This window comes from Hemicordylus capensis, chromosome 3 (assembly GCF_027244095.1).
Source record: "Hemicordylus capensis ecotype Gifberg chromosome 3, rHemCap1.1.pri, whole genome shotgun sequence".
In the NCBI taxonomy this organism is placed as follows: Eukaryota; Metazoa; Chordata; class Lepidosauria; order Squamata; family Cordylidae; genus Hemicordylus; species Hemicordylus capensis.
This window is the reverse complement of record NC_069659.1, coordinates 47885128-47903500: the sequence shown is the minus strand read 5'-3', so window position 1 is coordinate 47903500 and position 18373 is coordinate 47885128. Positions and strand designations below refer to the sequence as shown.

Here is an 18373-nt window from a genome sequence, read left to right as displayed (position 1 = left end):
AGTGGCCCTGGGACACTGGGATCAGTCTTCGGGCCCACGGGCAAGTGTGCACATCTCCACATGGGCTGGCAGTGCACAGGGTTTTAAAGCAGCTTAGCATCAGTCACCGAGCCTAGCACAGCACTCACCCAAGTACCTTCTCCACAACTTTGCTGCATGGAGCCTCCTTGCTCAATATCAAGTCCCCATAGGTTGCCACTCTCGTGGGAAAGCAGTCCATGGGATAATGGGCTAATTTTGCAGCATGCACCAAGAGTACCACCTAATTCAACCAGAGTACCATCTTGTGCATTTTTAATTAGCCCTTTTCTCATGAGTAAGGGACTGATAACCCAACCTATATGTGGAAAAAATAGAACTTTGCTGCTCCAGGTCCCCTGCTTGGGTATGCCTTTTAAACCCAACCCCAGTCCCACCCACCCCCGCAGTAATTTGCTTCCCTCCTGGTGCTGTGATGGGGTGCCCTGATTATGTTGCCACTTGGAGTGTGTGTGCTTTTGAACATAAATCACGGTTGCTCCCTTCTTGGGGAGCAGAGAAATTACTGCCCATCCTGCCATCTTGTGCACTTTCCCTACTGCTTGCCAGATGGGAGGAGCAATGGACAGAGTTGGAAGAAGGAATGCCCCCAAGCAACTGTGCAGCTTGACAGGCTGACAAGACCGGCATGGGGCATGGTGGCGTCCCTGTAGCCTGGCATAGCTGACAGTAGAGGTGGGGCTGGTTCTCCAAGCGGCTGCCAGCAAGAAGTGCCAAAGCCGTGGAGGAGCCACATCCTCAGGTGGGTCTGCACCGCCACTTCTATGATTGCAGATTGAAAATCGGCACAAAACCATACTTACAGCTGTGCCAAGATATAGCTGTGTGTTATGCTTCAGCAGCAAAACCTCAGGTCTCGGAGGTGTACCTTAGATATAACTAGAGGTTCCATTTGGAGTTTGGTGAGGCACACTAGAGATCAATTTCAGCCTGTAACCATGGTTTCATGCGTTCAGGTGTACTGCAGTTCCAACCTTGGGCACATTTAATTCAGGTCTGGCATTACGTCTGAATGTGGCCTTTTTGTGTTATATGAACAACAATCTCAGATTATTTTATTCCTTGAAGTTTCTATACATTACTCATGATGCATGGCTATATACATACAAGAACTTCCTTTTCTTATCTGTGAGGGAGAAATGTGAATGCATATTTCCCATTGCACTCACAAAACCATATCCTGATACAAATGCAATCTTGGCATGGTATTAGATGGAAAGAGTGTAAATATGTGCTGATTTCTGCGGCTTTTGGGTTGTTGGTGTTCTGCATTCACAGAGGTGCGGTTTTCTGTGCATGGTAAATTCACTTCAATTTTGCTTTTGCAAAGCAAGATTTATAGTCTTCTTGAAAATTCAGGAAACACAGATGTTTTATCCTCTAGATGTTTCACTTTGAAGAATTTGGCATGTCTTCTCCTGAGAAGGACTTGAGACACTTTCCTTTGCCCCCTCATCCACCTGTTATTTTCTACCTGAACCCAACAGAAGAAAAGAAGGCACCTAAAGGGATAGCCAGAAAGAAGGGATTAGAGATATAAGAGGCATTCAACAGAAGGTGCATTATGATCTCTTCCCTGTTGGGTAGGATGAGCTGGTACCTTGCAGTTGCAATCCGCCCAGATTTGTCCTGACCTTGGAGAGTTCACTTCTAACAGAAACAAAAAAATACTCTTTGTCTATATTTTGCCAGATGCACACATTGAAACAATATTCAAGAGCATAAAGGAGTTAGATTTCACACATTATATTTGTTTAGATATAAAGGTAAAGTGTGCCATCGAGTTGATTTCGACTCCTGGCGCCCACAGAGCCCTGTGGTTTTCTTTGGTAGAATAGAGGAGAGGTTTACCATTGCCTCCTCCTGCACAGTATGAGATGACGCCTTTCACCATCTTCCTATATCGCTGCTGCCCGATATAGGTGTTTCCCATAGTCTGGGAAGGTTGCTGGTCTGAATCCCTGCTGGTATGTTTCCCATAGTCTGGGAAACATACCAGCAGGAATTTGAACCGGCAACCTTCTGCTTGTTATTTATTTATTTATTTATTTATCACATTTGTATAACGCCCAAAACGCACGTCTCTGGGTGGTTTACAACAAAATGTTATAATGTTTAATAAACATTAAATAAACAATGTCAATCAAGCATTTCCCTGCTGCACATCCAAGATATTTTAAGTGTACTTCTAAAAATACAAAGTGTGAACACAACCAACACATACATGTATCATACAAGTACACTTATCAGGAAGCCATGATTAGCTGCAGCTACCTGTTGACCTGGGTTTTCATTTCTGCAGTGCATTAAATGGCTCTGAGTTTAGATTGAATTTGTACAGGTCAGCATTAGACAGCAATAATGATTGTGTTGCCTCCAGTTCTCCTGTACAAAACCTAGTTCAGCTACACTAGATGAAAGTTCTTACTGAACATATACCCTGCAGGCAGTTGGTTGCATGGCAATGTGACTTGGGCCAGTCAAACACAGGTAGGTCCCAACCATTCATTATGAAAGCTGAATCGGGTAGGGACTGTGTCTTGCTTGCATCTTGGCAGCAGATAAAACAGTAGGGTAATTATCTTGGTGGGGGCTCCGCCATTTTATTCAAATAATCTCATTGCTTTTTTTGTAGCAACTCAGTAAATTTAAGCCATTTTATAGCCTGAACATGCATACAGCCAATCTTTAATGGAATGCTCTTCACTGCATTTCCTGTTATATACTGTATGCTAATAAAACCTATAATCTATGCAGCTCTCACTTTTCCTTTATCTGGATTTTGCAGGACACAAACTTTGTTTGAATGCCATGTTACTGTTCTGCATGAAAAAGCTTTATCCACATCCACAGCTCCAAAAATATCAATAAATATCTGAAGGCCAAAACCACTGCATTTGTCTTATCACTGGAAACTTAATCCCAGCCCTTCTTTGGTGGCACATAAAAACATTCATAAAATGAATGCCTTTTGGGCTGAAATTTCTCAAACATATTTTTGCCAAAAGTTTTCACCTTCAGTACCATTAGAAATGGGTCACTTATTAATATGTACAACCATTCTTTACATTTTCCCCATATTTTTAAAAAATCATCATATAACTAAAACAAAAAGCAACCACTCAAAGTCCAGATGCCAACCATCTTCTGTGAGACACTACACACTGCGGTGTCTCTACAGTTCTGCTCTCCCACAACAGAAAGCAGGGCAAGTGCATACTGGAGGAAATTTGGTGAGCAGAGAAGAAAGCCACTTGCTTGCCAATCAGTGATATCCATCTGATCGCAAGGTCCTTTTTTCTGCCACAGTTCACTTTCACTTAAAAGCAAGTCATTTAAAAGCAAGTGAGGAGAAGGGGGAGGGAGGTCAGCTCAATCTACCTCCCTTCCCCTCACTCTATCCTGCTTGTCAGACACTCCGTTTCACGGCTTCATGCGTTTGCTCTCCCTCATGAAGCAGCAAGCAGCCCAGACCTTTCCCACATCACTCTTGCTCCTGGCAAGAGTAGCCTGCAAAAACAGGACCTTGGTCACTGATTACCTCAGTGAGGAGAGTGAGGGTCACTGTGCTGTGGTCTGCTGCACAGCTATGTGGCTGGAGCTACCACTTCAGCATTTTGTCTGTCTGTCTGTCTTTCTGCATGTCTGTCACATATGTATCCTACCATTCCTAGGAGCATCCTTCCATTCTTCAAAGGAGGTAAAAGAAAAGGAAAGGTTGTGCCACTGAGTCAGTGTTGACTCCTGGAGACCACAGAGCCATGTGGTTTTCTTGGTAGAATACAGGAGTGGTTGTCCATTGCATTCCTCCTGTGCAGTGAGATGATGCCTTTGCCATGGTCACTGAAGTGAGCATCCACCTCCAGCACCTTCCTATATCGCTGCTGCCCAATATAGGTGACTACAAATATATATTTACTAAGCACAGTCTGGGAAGCACACCGACAGGGATTTGAACTAAACAGTCTCTTGCTCCTTAGGCAAGCTGCTTCCCCACTGCACCACCACAGCAGATTCAAAGGCGGTACATGGGGGTTATTCCCAGCCAATCCTTGTAACAATCCAGTACAATAAGTGCAGCTGAAATGGAGAATGTGTAGGCCCATGTAGGGCCATGTAGGCCCTCTTCATGACTGAGAGCAGATTCATATCTAGGTCTCCTCATTCTAGGTCTACTCTAAACACTCCCCACACTGGTTCTTCTCGTGTCCAAAGGCATTGGACAGAATCTTTTCTACTGTGACTCTGTGGAGTCTAATGGTAGATAGGGAATTGCTCAGATATGGGCTTATTTCCATCAACACGTCATGTTTTTTCCAGCTGAAAAATGAAGAAACTGCCGTGAAGGTAGAAAATAGAGCTTGCAAAATTCTTCAGACATTAAAACTGCTGTAAAAATGATAAATGGTTAGTGTATAACCTGTTGAATTATCTAACTATTTACATTATAGCCCACCATTCATCTATGGAACTCAAGGCCATAAGCTCACAGTTCCCAGGTGATCTCTTATACTGACACTGGCCAGAGCTTCAGCAATTCTATTGCGTCAGTTACATTGAGAAAATAATGATTGCAGATATCAAAGATCTTCAGTGATTTCACTGAAATGACGCTAGAATATAAGTGCACAGTTTGAAAGTTTTGTTCATCAATAAGCAACAGGCTTTTTAAAATTAGCTGCATACAGTTTAAGCCAGCCACTCCTAACCTGTAACCCAAACAGATTTAGCACTTGTCTCAAGATGGAGATAACTGGTAGTTTTCCAGGGCACTGTACGTGTGCTGTAGCCCTACTACAAACAAAGCCTTCTCCTCGCTAATAACTCAGTAGCTTGTATGATGTAATTGCAGATAGTTATTATGAACTCACAATTTGTTACTAAAGATATGCTTCTTCAGCCCCTGCATTAGTGCTAATTGTAAAAATGATGGGAATTTAGCACAGTTTGTTTTCAGTAGCTGATGTGGTGAGCATAAGTAAAGACATGTGAAAAAGAAAGTCATTCCCCATGAGATATTCTCAGAGATGGGATGCTGGAACGGACCCAGATTGCAGGGAGCAGGAGGCCACAAACCAAGAAGCTAAGTGTGGAGACCAGTTGGTACATCCAAGAGTGGTCAGAAGGGCAAGAGGTCAGGCGAACACGACTCCTTGCTTTTAAACATTTCCTTGCACTCCACTGTACTCGAAAGGTAGCATATTAGGGAAAGCAGAGTTAAAACCACATATTTCCCCTTTATCTATGCCCACATTCAAAAATATTACTTAGTCAGGTCATCCATTTCTCCCAGTATGAATGTATGGTGAACTTGGAAGTTACACCTTGTTTAAAAGATGTCAAGTCAGATTTGGATAAGGAACAGCAATAAGATGAGAACAGAAGAAAGCCAAGGCAGGGCTAGGAAGGATGCATCTGCAGAGGATTTTGTCTTGAATACAAGTCAGGGCCTACCACACACTGTGCGGAAAACTTTATGTCTTCACATCAGCCCCTGTATGGGGACCCCTGTCCAATCAATTCTGGAACAGAGCTGAGCAAATAATCTCTCCTTATATGATTATGTGTAATACTACCGCATAGTGCTGTACAGAGCAAAGGCATTATACCAGTCCTTTGCACAGCAGTAGTGTTTTCGCTATGACATACTGGCTTTAGTCTCTCTGGGTTGGATTTATTTTTTTACCCAGATTAATAATTGACACATTACTGTTAAATACAATCCCTTTGCATACAGTTTTTCCTCATCCCAGGGACTTGAAATTCAGTATTAGCCTTCACTTCTCTCAGATCACACATTTCCCTGCACCGCACTGCAATAAAAAGGTCATATATTAGAGAGAATGGAATTAAAACCCAGTCACCATCCCATCCTCTTAATCTGTGCACACCTGGAGAAAAAAGCAGCTGGTGATACACGGGTCCTACATTCCTGCCAGGCTGACTGTAATTACAGTTTAAAAGAGCAGGACATTTCATGTTTGTGAATCAACAGTGTATATACGTTGCCTTTGATGCCATTCACATTAGAATTTGCTCTCCTGAGAATATCAACATCAAGTTCAGCTGTGACTTCTGATCAGCAGTACTTTGGTATTAAATTTCTGTTAAATGAAATTTAATGTATGGTACCATATAGCCAATCCTCCCGAGATTCTACAGAGGAGTGTAGACATTTCTAGAGTAGAAAGTAACTATTTCTGTCCCCCTGAACATCAATAGTTGGGAAGAAAGCCTTATTCAAAGGCAGCATTCTTCATATTCCCTTTGGGCCAGTCCATAGTCTGCCTCTGTTATGTTAAGAAAAAGGTGGATTAAATTTTAGTTCACACACACACACACACACACACACACACACACACAGATGTTCTGTATGAGGGTGCAAAAAGTCATATGCAATGTATCAGTTATATGTATTGGAACAGTGACCTTTCACTTTTAGACATGCAGGTGTGCTTGATCCTTTCATAGCTGCTACTTGTGTGCATTTTAAAGGTGGAAGCCACTGTATGTATATTCATGTACTGTTCATGTGGTTCACAAGTGTTTTATACTCATCATTTATATATTAAAAAGTACAAAACCTCTTGCATGAAGTAGCCATCTCCCACCGCAATCATATATTTTCAAGTACCACATTGCAAATCCACAAAGTTATAATGTAATTTATCATTAACTGCAAGCCACAGACTTAAGACTTGAGGGGGGAATCTAAAATTAATAGTCTTCAATGAAACACCGGGTTCCTGTTCAAAAGAAGCAAACCTTGAACTTATTTGTGAATATGCTGAGCATTGTTCACTTCAGCTTTCATTGCACAAGGTCACAAAATAAAGATTGCATATTCATGAACTTTAGTGTAACAACAAATTTGGAAAGAGCTTTTGAGAACTTGTTATGCAAAATTCACAAATGGAACATTAGCTCCAATTCACTTGTTGAAAATTAATGAGATTAGGTTAATGCAAGATTCATGTAGAATAATATTAATCTTTGTTGGTGTAAAAATTTAGGGTTGATGGGCAAAAGCAGAGATGGGTATACTACCTGTCTGTCCTTATCTCCATATGTAATAACACAGGCAAGCCTTAAACTGGTAGTGTAATTCCCATCCTTAAAACACACCTATAAACAGTAACTAAATCTTCTAAATATGTGTAAAGACGTGGAACTCTTGCCTATGAGAGTTGGAAATTCTCAATACCAAGGGCTGATATTTATTGCTAAAGAATACTTTTGGGGTTATTTTTGCCCTCAGTCATGGCACAGGCTATAGTCCCAGTGGTTGGTGCTAATCCAAATGAAATAGAAGAGGGATATTTTTGCTCTTTTATGTTCAGAATTCTTTTGCCCATGGAGATGCAACTGAGAATTAATTCTAAGACTAATCTCACAGTACATAATGACATGCGCACTAAACTAGAAGGGCATTTGAGTCTGGAGAACTATCTTATACTCAACACCAAAAATGCCAAACTTCTTAAAGGTTTTCAATGAAAAAGCAGTATGGATTGATTCGGACCTAATGAGAAACCTTGGTTTCCCACTACATGAACTAGCCCTGAAGAGCCACAGGTTCATATGTTCCTCCTTCCCTCTCTTTCTCTTTTGCTTCACAAGGAAGAGAAGGAAACCTTTTGTTTTTGTTTTATAGTTAGCCACAGTTCCATGCTTCATCCAAACTCAGAAACTGTGGTTTACCATAGGTAAGAAACAAAACACGCCCATTTCCAGACATTGCTATATTCTGTCTTGTTTACCATCTCCTCCCATGGTTGTTGCTGGTTGTCCAGATGATAAACAGCCCCTCTCACACTTTCCCCCTGCAGTTATCCCCCAAAACATCAATAAACATCAGCTTCTGGCCACCACTTTTTTGCTGATTTGAAGTTGGAATGAAAGATATTGCAGATGGAAGAAACAAAGGTGTTGGCAGCAATAGTGCTAGCTGGGGAGGAGTGACTGGTCAGTGGTGATTCCCTTGCTATTCACTGGCTTTCATGGGTCCACCCTTGCACGCTTACTAACACTGGCACCGAAGGACATCTATGTTCCTATCCACTTCATTTCCACTGGTAAGAAGTGAAGTGTGGATCTCTCTTTGGGCCAAGATCTAATTTTTATTTCATTTTAAAAAACAGTTTATTGTTGGTATGTAATACCACGGACTTGGGTTTTTTGAAAAATATGTTCCTGCTGATGTGGTACTCCACAGCCATGCAGTTTGTGAAACTTTTAAAAATTAATGTTCTATTTATCCACCTTTCCTTCCTGTGTGCACAGAATGCAAGTAACCTTTCCCCTGATGTCCCACGCACCATTTTCTGGCTTTTCTGGCATTTTCTGGCCACCATTTTCTGGCTCCAAGGCAGCAAACATGCTGGGTAGAGTTTGAATATTATGCCATATTAAAGTGTGTGTATGTCTGTCTGTCTGTTTACTGGTGGTATGGAAGAATGGGTCGAAATAAGTGCAATTTAAAAAAAGGGCATTTTTAAAATCAAATGTATGGGAGGATGAAATGTACCTGCACACACAGCAATTGCTTCAGAAGTGCAGAAGCAACAGTTCACACAATGTTTTTTTAATGGGCTGGCTGCACTTGCACACAAACAGCCACCACAGGGGGCGAGACCAACACCCAACACATTTCAAAGCGCTTTATGCTTCCATGCGCATGGAGAAGCAGAGAAATGCAAGAGCAAATTGCAGAGGAACTGCCTTGTGTGGACCACCAGTACTGACTGCTACTGCAGCTTCTTGCATGACTTAAAAGAAACTTGCACAAAAAAGCCCTCCATCTGGAAATAGCCCAGGATCTACACCCAGTTTGATTGTGGTTTGCTTGTTTCCTCAGGTGTGGGATGTAACACAGAATTGCAGTTAACTTCAAAAGAAAAGCAAAATGTTTTCCTCCCTTCCTCTTGCCACATAAAAGAGGAGAGACAAGGAGGGTGCACAAGCCAATGGCTCTCCAGGGCTCATTCACATAGCGGAGACCATGGTTTCTCATACATATGAACCAGGGCTATGTTTCTATATGCAGAGACAGTGCAAACATGTGTGCCTGCATATGTGTGTGTGTGGCTGTGTATCTAGATATTCATATGCATATGCCTCTTTGGAGTGTCCTGTTATGATAAAGACTTTATTTCAGTAATGGGTCATAGGCTTACTAAACTTTTGTCACTTCTGTCATAGGTGTATGTTTGCATCAGATGACATTTTAAGAAGTGACAGTGGATACTGCATCATTGCTACACCAGTTTTTCAACTAGCTGTGGTATACTAATTACATATTGGCTGGCATAATGGGGGAAATTATTCAAAGTAGTCCCACTGAAATTAAAAGGGCAAGTGAGGCATTACTTAATCCGTTATATTAGCACTGCTATGTAGAAAACAGGCCTCAAATAATGCAAGGAAGGATCATCTTTTCTGACACAAAACAATACAATGTGAACAAGTGAAAGTGATAGAAAACCATATAATCCTTTGAAGTAATATAAGGCTGTTATTATTGTTGTTGTTATTCTGTCTTGCCCTGTTAAAAACAAACACAAGACAGCTTACAATACAAACATAATTAAAAACAATAAAGCATAATAAATACACCATGCTAATAAAATACAAATGAAAGCAGCCCTCTAAAAGCAGATAAAGGTTAAGCTGAAACAATATTATTACAGTTCAGAAAACAGATGAAAATAAAACAGCAAAAGAGAGAGCCTGACCTACCTCCAGATATGGCACCACCACAAAAAAAGACCATGAGGCTATTCACACGATTGCAGAAAATCGGGTAACCTGCTCAAGTACCCCTCCCCTAAAACTGGGTTAGCGGAGCGAGCACTCCGCAAACCTGGGTTTTTTTTAATCGTGAGTAGCCACGGCGTGGCTCCGCGCTGCGACTACTCACAAGGACACCCCCGGAGGGGAGGCGGAAAGCCACCTCCCGGCTCCGGGGTTCTCACCAGCATGCCTTGCATGCTTGTGCAGGGCATGCTGGAGCTTCCGGGGGCCAACACCCCAGCCCCCGCCAGCTCCGTCACGGAGCCAGCAATAGTGTGGGTGGCCAATTGGCCGCCCAGGGCTTCTGCTCTGATCATCTGTAGGGAGAGTGGGCTTAGCCCACTCTTCCTGCTCAGCTCACCAAACCAGGTCTCACTAATCGTGAGACCCGGCTCAACATCTCTTGGTATCTATCAAGCATATTCCAGTTAGAGGTGGGCACTCTTCAAAACTCTGGTGCTTCCCCCAGCAGACTGGCAGTGCAGTTCTGTCCTCCATGGATGTACGGTGATCATTTGTGTGACCTCCATGGATGCGTGGAGGCCATTTGCATGACCACACAAATCTGCGTGGTCAAGCAAATGGCCTGGGTGCTATTTTTAAAGGTGCCCTCTTGCCGCTGCCTCCCCCCTCGGCCACCCTTAGAAGCCTTTTAAAGGTAGGATTCCCATTTGCTTGTAAAGGGAGATCCTCACCAGTTTCCCCTTCACAAGCATAGCCCCTCAGACCATCAAACTGGGTCAAACTGGTTCGATCAACCAGATCAAACTGGTTCGATCAACCAGATCAGCTGGCCAGTCAGTTTGACTGAACTGCAAAAATTGGTCTGTGCACACCTCTAGAGGAGAAAGCCTACATGTGTACTTCCTGAACGTATTTTTAAAAATAATATTTTTATTATTTTATCCAGAGTATAAACAGAAAAACATAAGAAAAATGGAAATGACCAAAAAAAAAAAAAAGGATAAACAAGATGTGATCACTTCCTGAATGTAAGTAGGCTCTGTTCAGGTCTTTAGATGAATGACTAGTGGTCAAAAGTGGGCTTGATAAAAACAGGGGCACTACTGATGCTCTGAGCCCTTTGGTGGCTTGGAGGCCCTGAAATAAGCCTTATCTCCTCACTCTCTGTAACCAGACAGGCATCTGGAACACACTACAGTTCCACTGCCTTCTCTCACTAAACCATCATGTCTTAACTCATCCATGTACTTTCAGGCTTATCTAACTGTGGAAAACCAAATGCTAGTAATTTCCTCTACCCATGAACAAACTTAGTCATACATGAAAGCACTTAAAATAGCTGCCTGAATGATGGTCAGACTGAAGACAAGGCATCTTTTGAATGGTCCTTACAAATACATCCCACTCTATTACCTTTCCTAAGTGAAATAAAGCGCCACAAGGGGTGGCTCTTCCTAGCAAAAACATTGTAGGCAGGCTGTTTCTCCATAAAGAACCTCACACTTTAAAGCCACCACATCTTTTTCAGGATCTTGGCCTAAGAATGTTAAAGATTCATTCACATGGAAGCTATCAACATTTCCAGTTGGATTCCAAAGCACACATCCAGAAGATGGAAGTGTCTCTGGAAAGGGCAAGTACCTTTTCCTCTAAGGCAACTCCATGCTGGCCCAACCCGTTTCAAACATCCATTAGGACTGAAATGAACCCAACCCTGCTTATTCCTTCACCAGCCTTCATGCATTCAAGGGTCCCATTTGCAGAGAGCCTAGTTGCACACATCTGAATGCACGTATTCATGATTTATTTATCTAAAATATTTATACCCCACCCACTCCTCCAGTACACTAACGACTGCAAGGGGAGGCTCACCACATTTAGACCTAAGCTCTTGTATGCACGGTCAGTATCCTCTGTTGTGGTGGATGAGGGAATATGTACGTAAGCTCTGTGCAAACAGTATCCATGAATGCAAGGAGGGCAGGGGCAGAACCCAGCAGATGTTAGCCTGAAGTCTAAGCCATGTGCTCATTTCTACCCAAATGAATATTTGAACAGGGCTAGGAAGAAGGCAGTCAAACTGGCCCTTTGGCCACCTCAGCTGAGCAGATGAATAAAGGTTTTGCACTGGGCAAAGCTCCCAGCACTTTTGGGCTGCAGGGCTCATAGAGCACAACACATCCTTGACATAACGACCTTAAGTGAGTGTCTTTATGTGCAACATGTGCAGAAACTCCCGACAAAGATTGATCATGCCTGAATCAGAGTCTTGCCTGTGGCAAATTTATAAAGCATGCAGGCTTTTTAATGTTGATAATGCGGAAACTCTGATTTCTAAAGCTAGACCTTCAGTGGGTTATCTTGTCTTATTTAAACTGCCAAGCCTGAAAGTTTGCACACTGCTGGCCCAACAGACTTTGATGCAATTAAAACATCACCTTTTCTTGCAGAGTATCTCTTCCTTTGGACCAAAATACAACATGGGATGCCAATATACTTACTAAAACATTGCCATGTATACAGATTTCAGTCCCTTGTACAGAAAGATGGGATCTGTACATGCACATTTGATGTCACCTCCGTAGTGGCTGCACACATCTTCACAGCAAATGCATTTTGAGCACCAAGTATCTCTAGATAAACTCCTGGGCTGCAAGGTTAAGTGGGAAATAGAAATCCAATGACCCCTAGCTGGGTAAGTGAGCTTAATGACTTCACTGCTGCCATATGTACACAGCGGAGATGAGCATATTCCCTCCTGAGCTACGCAGGAAAGCAGGAGGCCAGGCCAGTGGAATTACTGTACCATGCATTTTAAAATGGAAGAGGGGATGGAAGCAGAGGGAAGCCCTGGTAAAAAGGGTTAACAAAAGCATGCATCTCCACAGGGCTGAGGATAAGAGAGAGGACTCCGGAGTCAGAGGCAGCACCCACTGTTAGGTGCTCCCGGCTCGACTAAAGGTTTCCATCATGAATGCAAGGCAGATGAATTACTCGGTAAATCCTATTACTCTATGTGGATAAACCGTACATGCAAGTTAACAAGTCTGGAGAGCTGGGGAATAGATTCTGCTGAAAGGATATTCCAGGATCAGAACACACCCAGTTCAAGAGAGCTGAGAGGAGAAAAACACACAGACTGTCTTTAGCTTTGCATTCTGGAATCCCCCTTCGCTGCATTGCTATCATCATGTGCCCGAAATATGGGGAATAAAAATAATATACTATGCTCTGTCTTCTGCAGCAAGTGTTTGGATAAAAAATGGAGTGATGAGATCCTTGAGGAAAAGAGAGCCCCCTCAACACTACTGGAGTTCTCTTTTCACGACCTCCCTACCACTTAATACAAGAGGACTACACCTTCAATCATTAAGCAGAAATGATTGGGACTCATCTAGCAGAGCTCACAGTAACATCTACTAGCTACCAAGACTAATTCCAGCGGAACAGAGTAAAAACTTTGCTGCTGTCATTAGCTTTGCCAAGGAACTGCTCCCTGGGTGTATTAAGGGCTGTGCACCATCAGCTCTTTGCATAGATTACACACTTATTCTAAATCACATCCAATAGTTTTACTGCCATAATATGCAGAATGCATGCATGCACCCACACACATGCATACCCAGCAGTTTCCTTACTTGGGTAGTAATGCTAGCTAAAATGGAGCAGATTATTATGATATCTTTTAAAAAGAAATGAATGGGGGACAGCTTTCATTCAGTCCCCAAAGCGTGCTTGGTTGTCGGTACACAGCTTGGAGGAGATGACACACACCAACATCCTTCCAGATGCGGCATCCGCCCACCAGCTGCACAAATCACACATGTGTATACACGAAACACATGTCTTCTTCAAGGCCAAGCAAGGAAACCGACAGAGAAAGCAGGCAAGCAGAGGTGTCACTCAAGCAAGTTGCCCTACAAGGAGCCACACATCAGCCCAATTAAAACAAAAGAGATACTGTTCAAACTATTCAAAAGTTCTCAGGTCAGAATTCTGCCATCAAAAGAGGCAAAGGTTTTACTCCATTGTACAGGAGCCAGATGAAGTGACAAGAAACTCATGTAACCAGCACCTGAATTTCAGAAGTACATGAGGATAAAATGATTCCCTGGTTCTTTCCCTTAGTGTCTGGCCATTTAACTATACAAAATATGCATGCAGAGCAGGGTGGGGTATTATCCCAGAATCTGCTCCTTGGATTTTGAGTGATGGTTTGAATATTATTATGTATATATACACATGTACGTACTAGGAACATGTATATTTCAACAAAGAAGTTCAAAAAGCTGTTTACACAGCAAAGAAATAGAAGATGGTTCTCTGTCCCAAAGGGGTTCCATCCAAAAAGAAACACATCCACAACAGCCACTAGAGAGGCAGTATGCTGGGCTGAATAAAGACAGTTGCTTTCTTCCTGGTACAGGTAGCAGAGTCACCCCTTTTAAAGGTGCCTCTTTGCCCAGCTAGTAGGGCCACATAGCATGTGCACCCATTTACACAGAAGGACAAGTTGTACATTTCCCATTTTGCTAAGCCTTATCCAGATGAAGTGAGGGGCAAGAGGATTTGGTAGTACTGATGGACAGTGGGGAAAACAACTGCTAGATGCTTCGGTTGAAGAAGAGCTCCATCCAGGGGTATCATTTAGGGAGTGTGGACTTCTGGACCTTGTAGCAGCTTGGCCATATATTGGCACTGCAACCTTGTGTATGTTTACTTGGAAAAGTAAACACTGTGCCTAATGGGCCTTACTCTCTAGTAAGTGTGCTTAGGATTGCAGCCTTAAGGCCGACTGTCTCCTTATAACGGTCCTCTTTTGATAAACATATGATCCTCCCCCCCCCGCCCCGAGAAAAACAGATCGATCAATAAATCGTAGCCACACAATTTATATTGGATAATTAGAAAGACAAAGAGTTTGTGTCGACTGGGATGTCTGGTATTCGGGGAGGGCGAGGGGCTCACATCCCTATGAATCCGGGGCGCGGGGGTGTCGGATGCTTGTGGTGTCGATGAACCCGAATCCGAATCCTCTCCACGCCAACTTATGCCATACCATAGATACATTCACACATACACATAGAGAGCGCGACGAGTCGTCCCCCCTCCCACTACAGTTCGGGAGCATCGAGCGAGAGGCACGAGGATCGCAAAAAGAAAAACAAAAGTTGGCCGATCGCCCCCTACCTGAGGATGGCTGTGTCCCCTTGCCTCACGGTGATGTTGTCGGTGCCTCGGTTATAATCCACGCTGCGGACCGGCAGCCCTGTAGGGAGAAGGCAGAGCAATCTCAGTAGGACCAGCGGGAATTGTCTCCGATCGGGCTGAGCCCTTCCCACCATGGCTGGAGTTGCAGAGGATGGACTTTCCTCGCTCTCGCTCGCTCGCGCTCGCTCGCTCGGGGCGTGGAGGAGGATGGGGATTTACACCCCGACCAGGGAAGCGGAGCAGGAGGGGGACGCCGGCCAGGAGGAGAGAGGAAAACCTCCCACCAGCGATCGGGAGAGCCAAATCATAAACAAGAACGTCCAACTCTGCCTCTCGAGCTGGGCAGAGCTCTCCGCGCGCTCTGGCTCCTCTTTGGCGGCTTCTCTCTTACGACTCCTGCCTGAGGATTGGAAACCGAAGTCTCTTGTTGGGGGGTATCGGTGTCGGGGTTGTTGCACAAAGTCTCTCCCCAAACAACCCGGGCGGAGGGACAAACGAACGCGGGAGAGAAGTGGCGCAAAAAAGCGGGGGGAAGCCACCGAGGGGCTGGGAGGGAGACGACGCCAAAACCAGCACGCAGTCCTGAAGGGCTCCAAAAGGGCAAGCGAGCCCCCCTGAGGCGAGGGGCTGGGACTTTTCCAGCCGCCGCCGCCACCACCACCGCCTCCTCCTTCTCCTCCTCCTCTTCTCTGGCGTGTGGATGCTCCTGCTCGGACGAGCGGCTGAGCAGTCTCTGAGCGCTCGGCTCCCTTCCTAACCCACTTTCCCAGGCGGAGCGAGCGAGGAAGGATGGGAGGGGGGGGCGAGAGTGGGGAGGGAGGGAGAGAGGCGCGCTAGTCAAACAACCTCGGCACTGGAGGAGGGGAAAGGGGTCTCCTCTCCGGCTGACTCTTGTGCAGCAGGCACTCCCGCCTTTTTCAGGCTCTCCCGTCGCCTCTGTCTGTCTTCCACCCCCAACCCCGTAACTCCTGGCAGCTTCACACAACTGCCCCCTTCAGCAGCAGCCCGCCCGCCCGCCCTGATCAAAGACTGATGCTCCTTTAGGTTGTCACGACAACAGCTTCATCTGAGGCCTGGCCGAACCCCTCCAGCCAGAGGGGCTGCTGGAGGCAGGCAGTTAGGGGAAAGGGACGGAAAGGGAGAGAAGGCGGCCTGGGGAGCGGGTGGGGGCGGGGAGGGAGAAGCAGAAGGCTGGAAGTTGGCTGTCTGCATCGGGGGAGGGGGGGCGAGGAAGAGGCTGGCCAACGCAGAATGAGGGGAATTAGGCAGGACAGGAGGAAAATAAAAGGAAAGAGGACTCTGAGTAAGGGCGGCTAAAGGGAAGGGCAATGCACACAAAGAAAGAGAAAGAAAGAAAGAAAGAAAAGTCAGATCATAAGATAATCATTGTGCTCATGGTGCCCACCCATAATCCTTCTCCCCCCCATAGACGCACTCTGCCCATAGCAACTGGGTTGTGTGAGGCCTTCATTAGAATGTAGAAGCATTCAATTTTGCATTGTACTGCCACATGTGATGACCAGCAAAGCATGCCAAACTGCTTTGGGCAAATAAGTCAGATAAGCAGTTTGATGTAAGGAGGGTATTGCCAGGAGGGTGGAGGAAGTGGCGTCATGAGCACAACAGTAGTCAGAAGCTCTGCTCAGCCATTTGTTATGGATAAGAATGAATGGATGTGGGGGAGGGGTAGAAAAGAGTAGTGTGCATGAATATTTGGAGAGGGTACGAGAAACCAGGGGTGAAATCAGACTCCGTGTAATCGTTGGGAACTGCGCCCAAATGTACATAGGCTGTTGGTGCTGGATCCCTTAGTTGGAAAAATTGAGGGTACAAATCAGATGTATGGGAGGCCTGCATTTAGTTGAGCATATGTTTTATGCACACAGGACCTATGAACATATGGTGCTCAAGAGCAGGGCTAGCAAATGTGACCTCAGTTCCACCCTCCATTCATTCCACCCAAATAAGAACAGCCCTGCTGGATCAGACCCCAACCCCAATTCTGTTTCGCACAGTGGTCCAGCAGATGCCTCTGAGAAGCCTACAGGCATGCCCTCCATGCCCCCTCTCCTGCTGTTGCTCCCCTGCAACTAGTATTCAGAGGCACCTTGCCTCTGAGGCTGGAAGTAGCCTATAGCCACCAGACTAGCAGCCATTGATAGACCTGTCCTCCATGAATTTTTCTAAGCCCCTTTTAAAGCCATCCAAGCTAGTGGCTATCGCCACATCCTGTGGCAGAGAATTCCATAGATTAATTGTGCGCTGTGTGGAAAAGAGCTTGCTTATATTGCTCCTAAAATTACTGGCCTTCAGTTTCATGGGATGACCCCTGGTTCTAGAGTTCTGAGAAAGGAATAAAAATTTATCTCTGTTCACTCTCTACTCCATGCATAAATTTATATATTTCTATAATGTCTCTCCGTAGTCGTCTCTTTTCCGAACTAAAAAGTCCCAGATGCTGTAGCCGTGCCTGATAAGGAAAGTGCTCCAGGCCCCTGAACATCTTGGTTGTCTTCTTCTGCACCTTTTCCAGTTCTACAGTGTCCTTAAGATACAGTGATCAGAACTGCACACAATATTCCAAATGTGGATGCATAGATTTGTATACACATTGTATACACATTACAATATTAGGATTTTAATTTTTAATTCCCTTCCTAATGATCCCTAGCATGGAATTTGCCTTCTTCACAGCTGCTGCGCATAAGTCTACACTACACAAGTCCACCACAACCCCAAGATCTCTCTCCTGGAAAGTCACTGACAGCGTATATCAGTGTATATGTGAAGTTGGGGGTTTTGCCCCAATATGCACCACTTTACACTTGCTTACACTGAACCACATTTGCCATTCTGTCGCTTACTCACCCAGTTTGGAGAGATCCTTTTGGAGCTCCTCACAATGTTTTGAATTTCACTACCCTAAATAGTTTAGTATAATCTGTAAACAGGGGTGTAGCTAGGGGAGAGGGGGCCCAGGTTCTCCCCTCTTCCCAGGGGCCCCTCAGAGTGAGCGAGATAATGTAGAAAATAGGGAGGGTTAGAGCTGCGGGGGGTGCTCAGGAGCTGGGGAGCATGGGTTCTTTGAAATCATCCACTCCTGATATATACAATCCTGCCTGCAAATCTGGCCACTTCACTGCTTACCCCAACTTCTAGATCATTTATGAGCAAATTAAAGAGAACTGGTCCCAGTTCAGATTCCTGGGGGACCCCACATCTTACTTCCCTCCATTGTGAAATCTGTTCATTTATCCCTACCCTCTGTTTCCTGTCCTTCAACCAGTTACCAATCCACACATGAACTTGTACCCTTATCCCATGACTGCTAAGTTTGCTCAAGAGCCCTTGGTGGGGAACTTTGTCA

The 18373-nt window shown here is 44.6% G+C and overlaps 1 protein-coding gene across 3 annotated transcripts in view; it reads right to left on the bottom strand.

The window, feature by feature from the left end:
* The window catches only part of LSAMP (limbic system associated membrane protein), a 699205-nt gene extending 682697 nt beyond the window's left edge, over positions 1 to 16508 (bottom strand). Inside the window, exons 1-2 of one of the 3 annotated variants that reach the window (XM_053312266.1) lie at positions 16442 to 16508; positions 14986 to 15064 (exon numbers count right to left, since the gene is read on the bottom strand). In XM_053312266.1, the coding sequence (XP_053168241.1) occupies positions 14986 to 15064; positions 16442 to 16493 (131 nt within the window). In that variant the 5' untranslated portion in view covers positions 16494 to 16508. Of the gene's footprint in view, positions 1 to 14985; positions 15785 to 16441 lie in introns of those variants that run through there. The other 2 variants (XM_053312265.1, XM_053312267.1) reach the window with 2 other exon arrangements.
* Positions 16509 to 18373: the final 1865 nt, after the last annotated feature.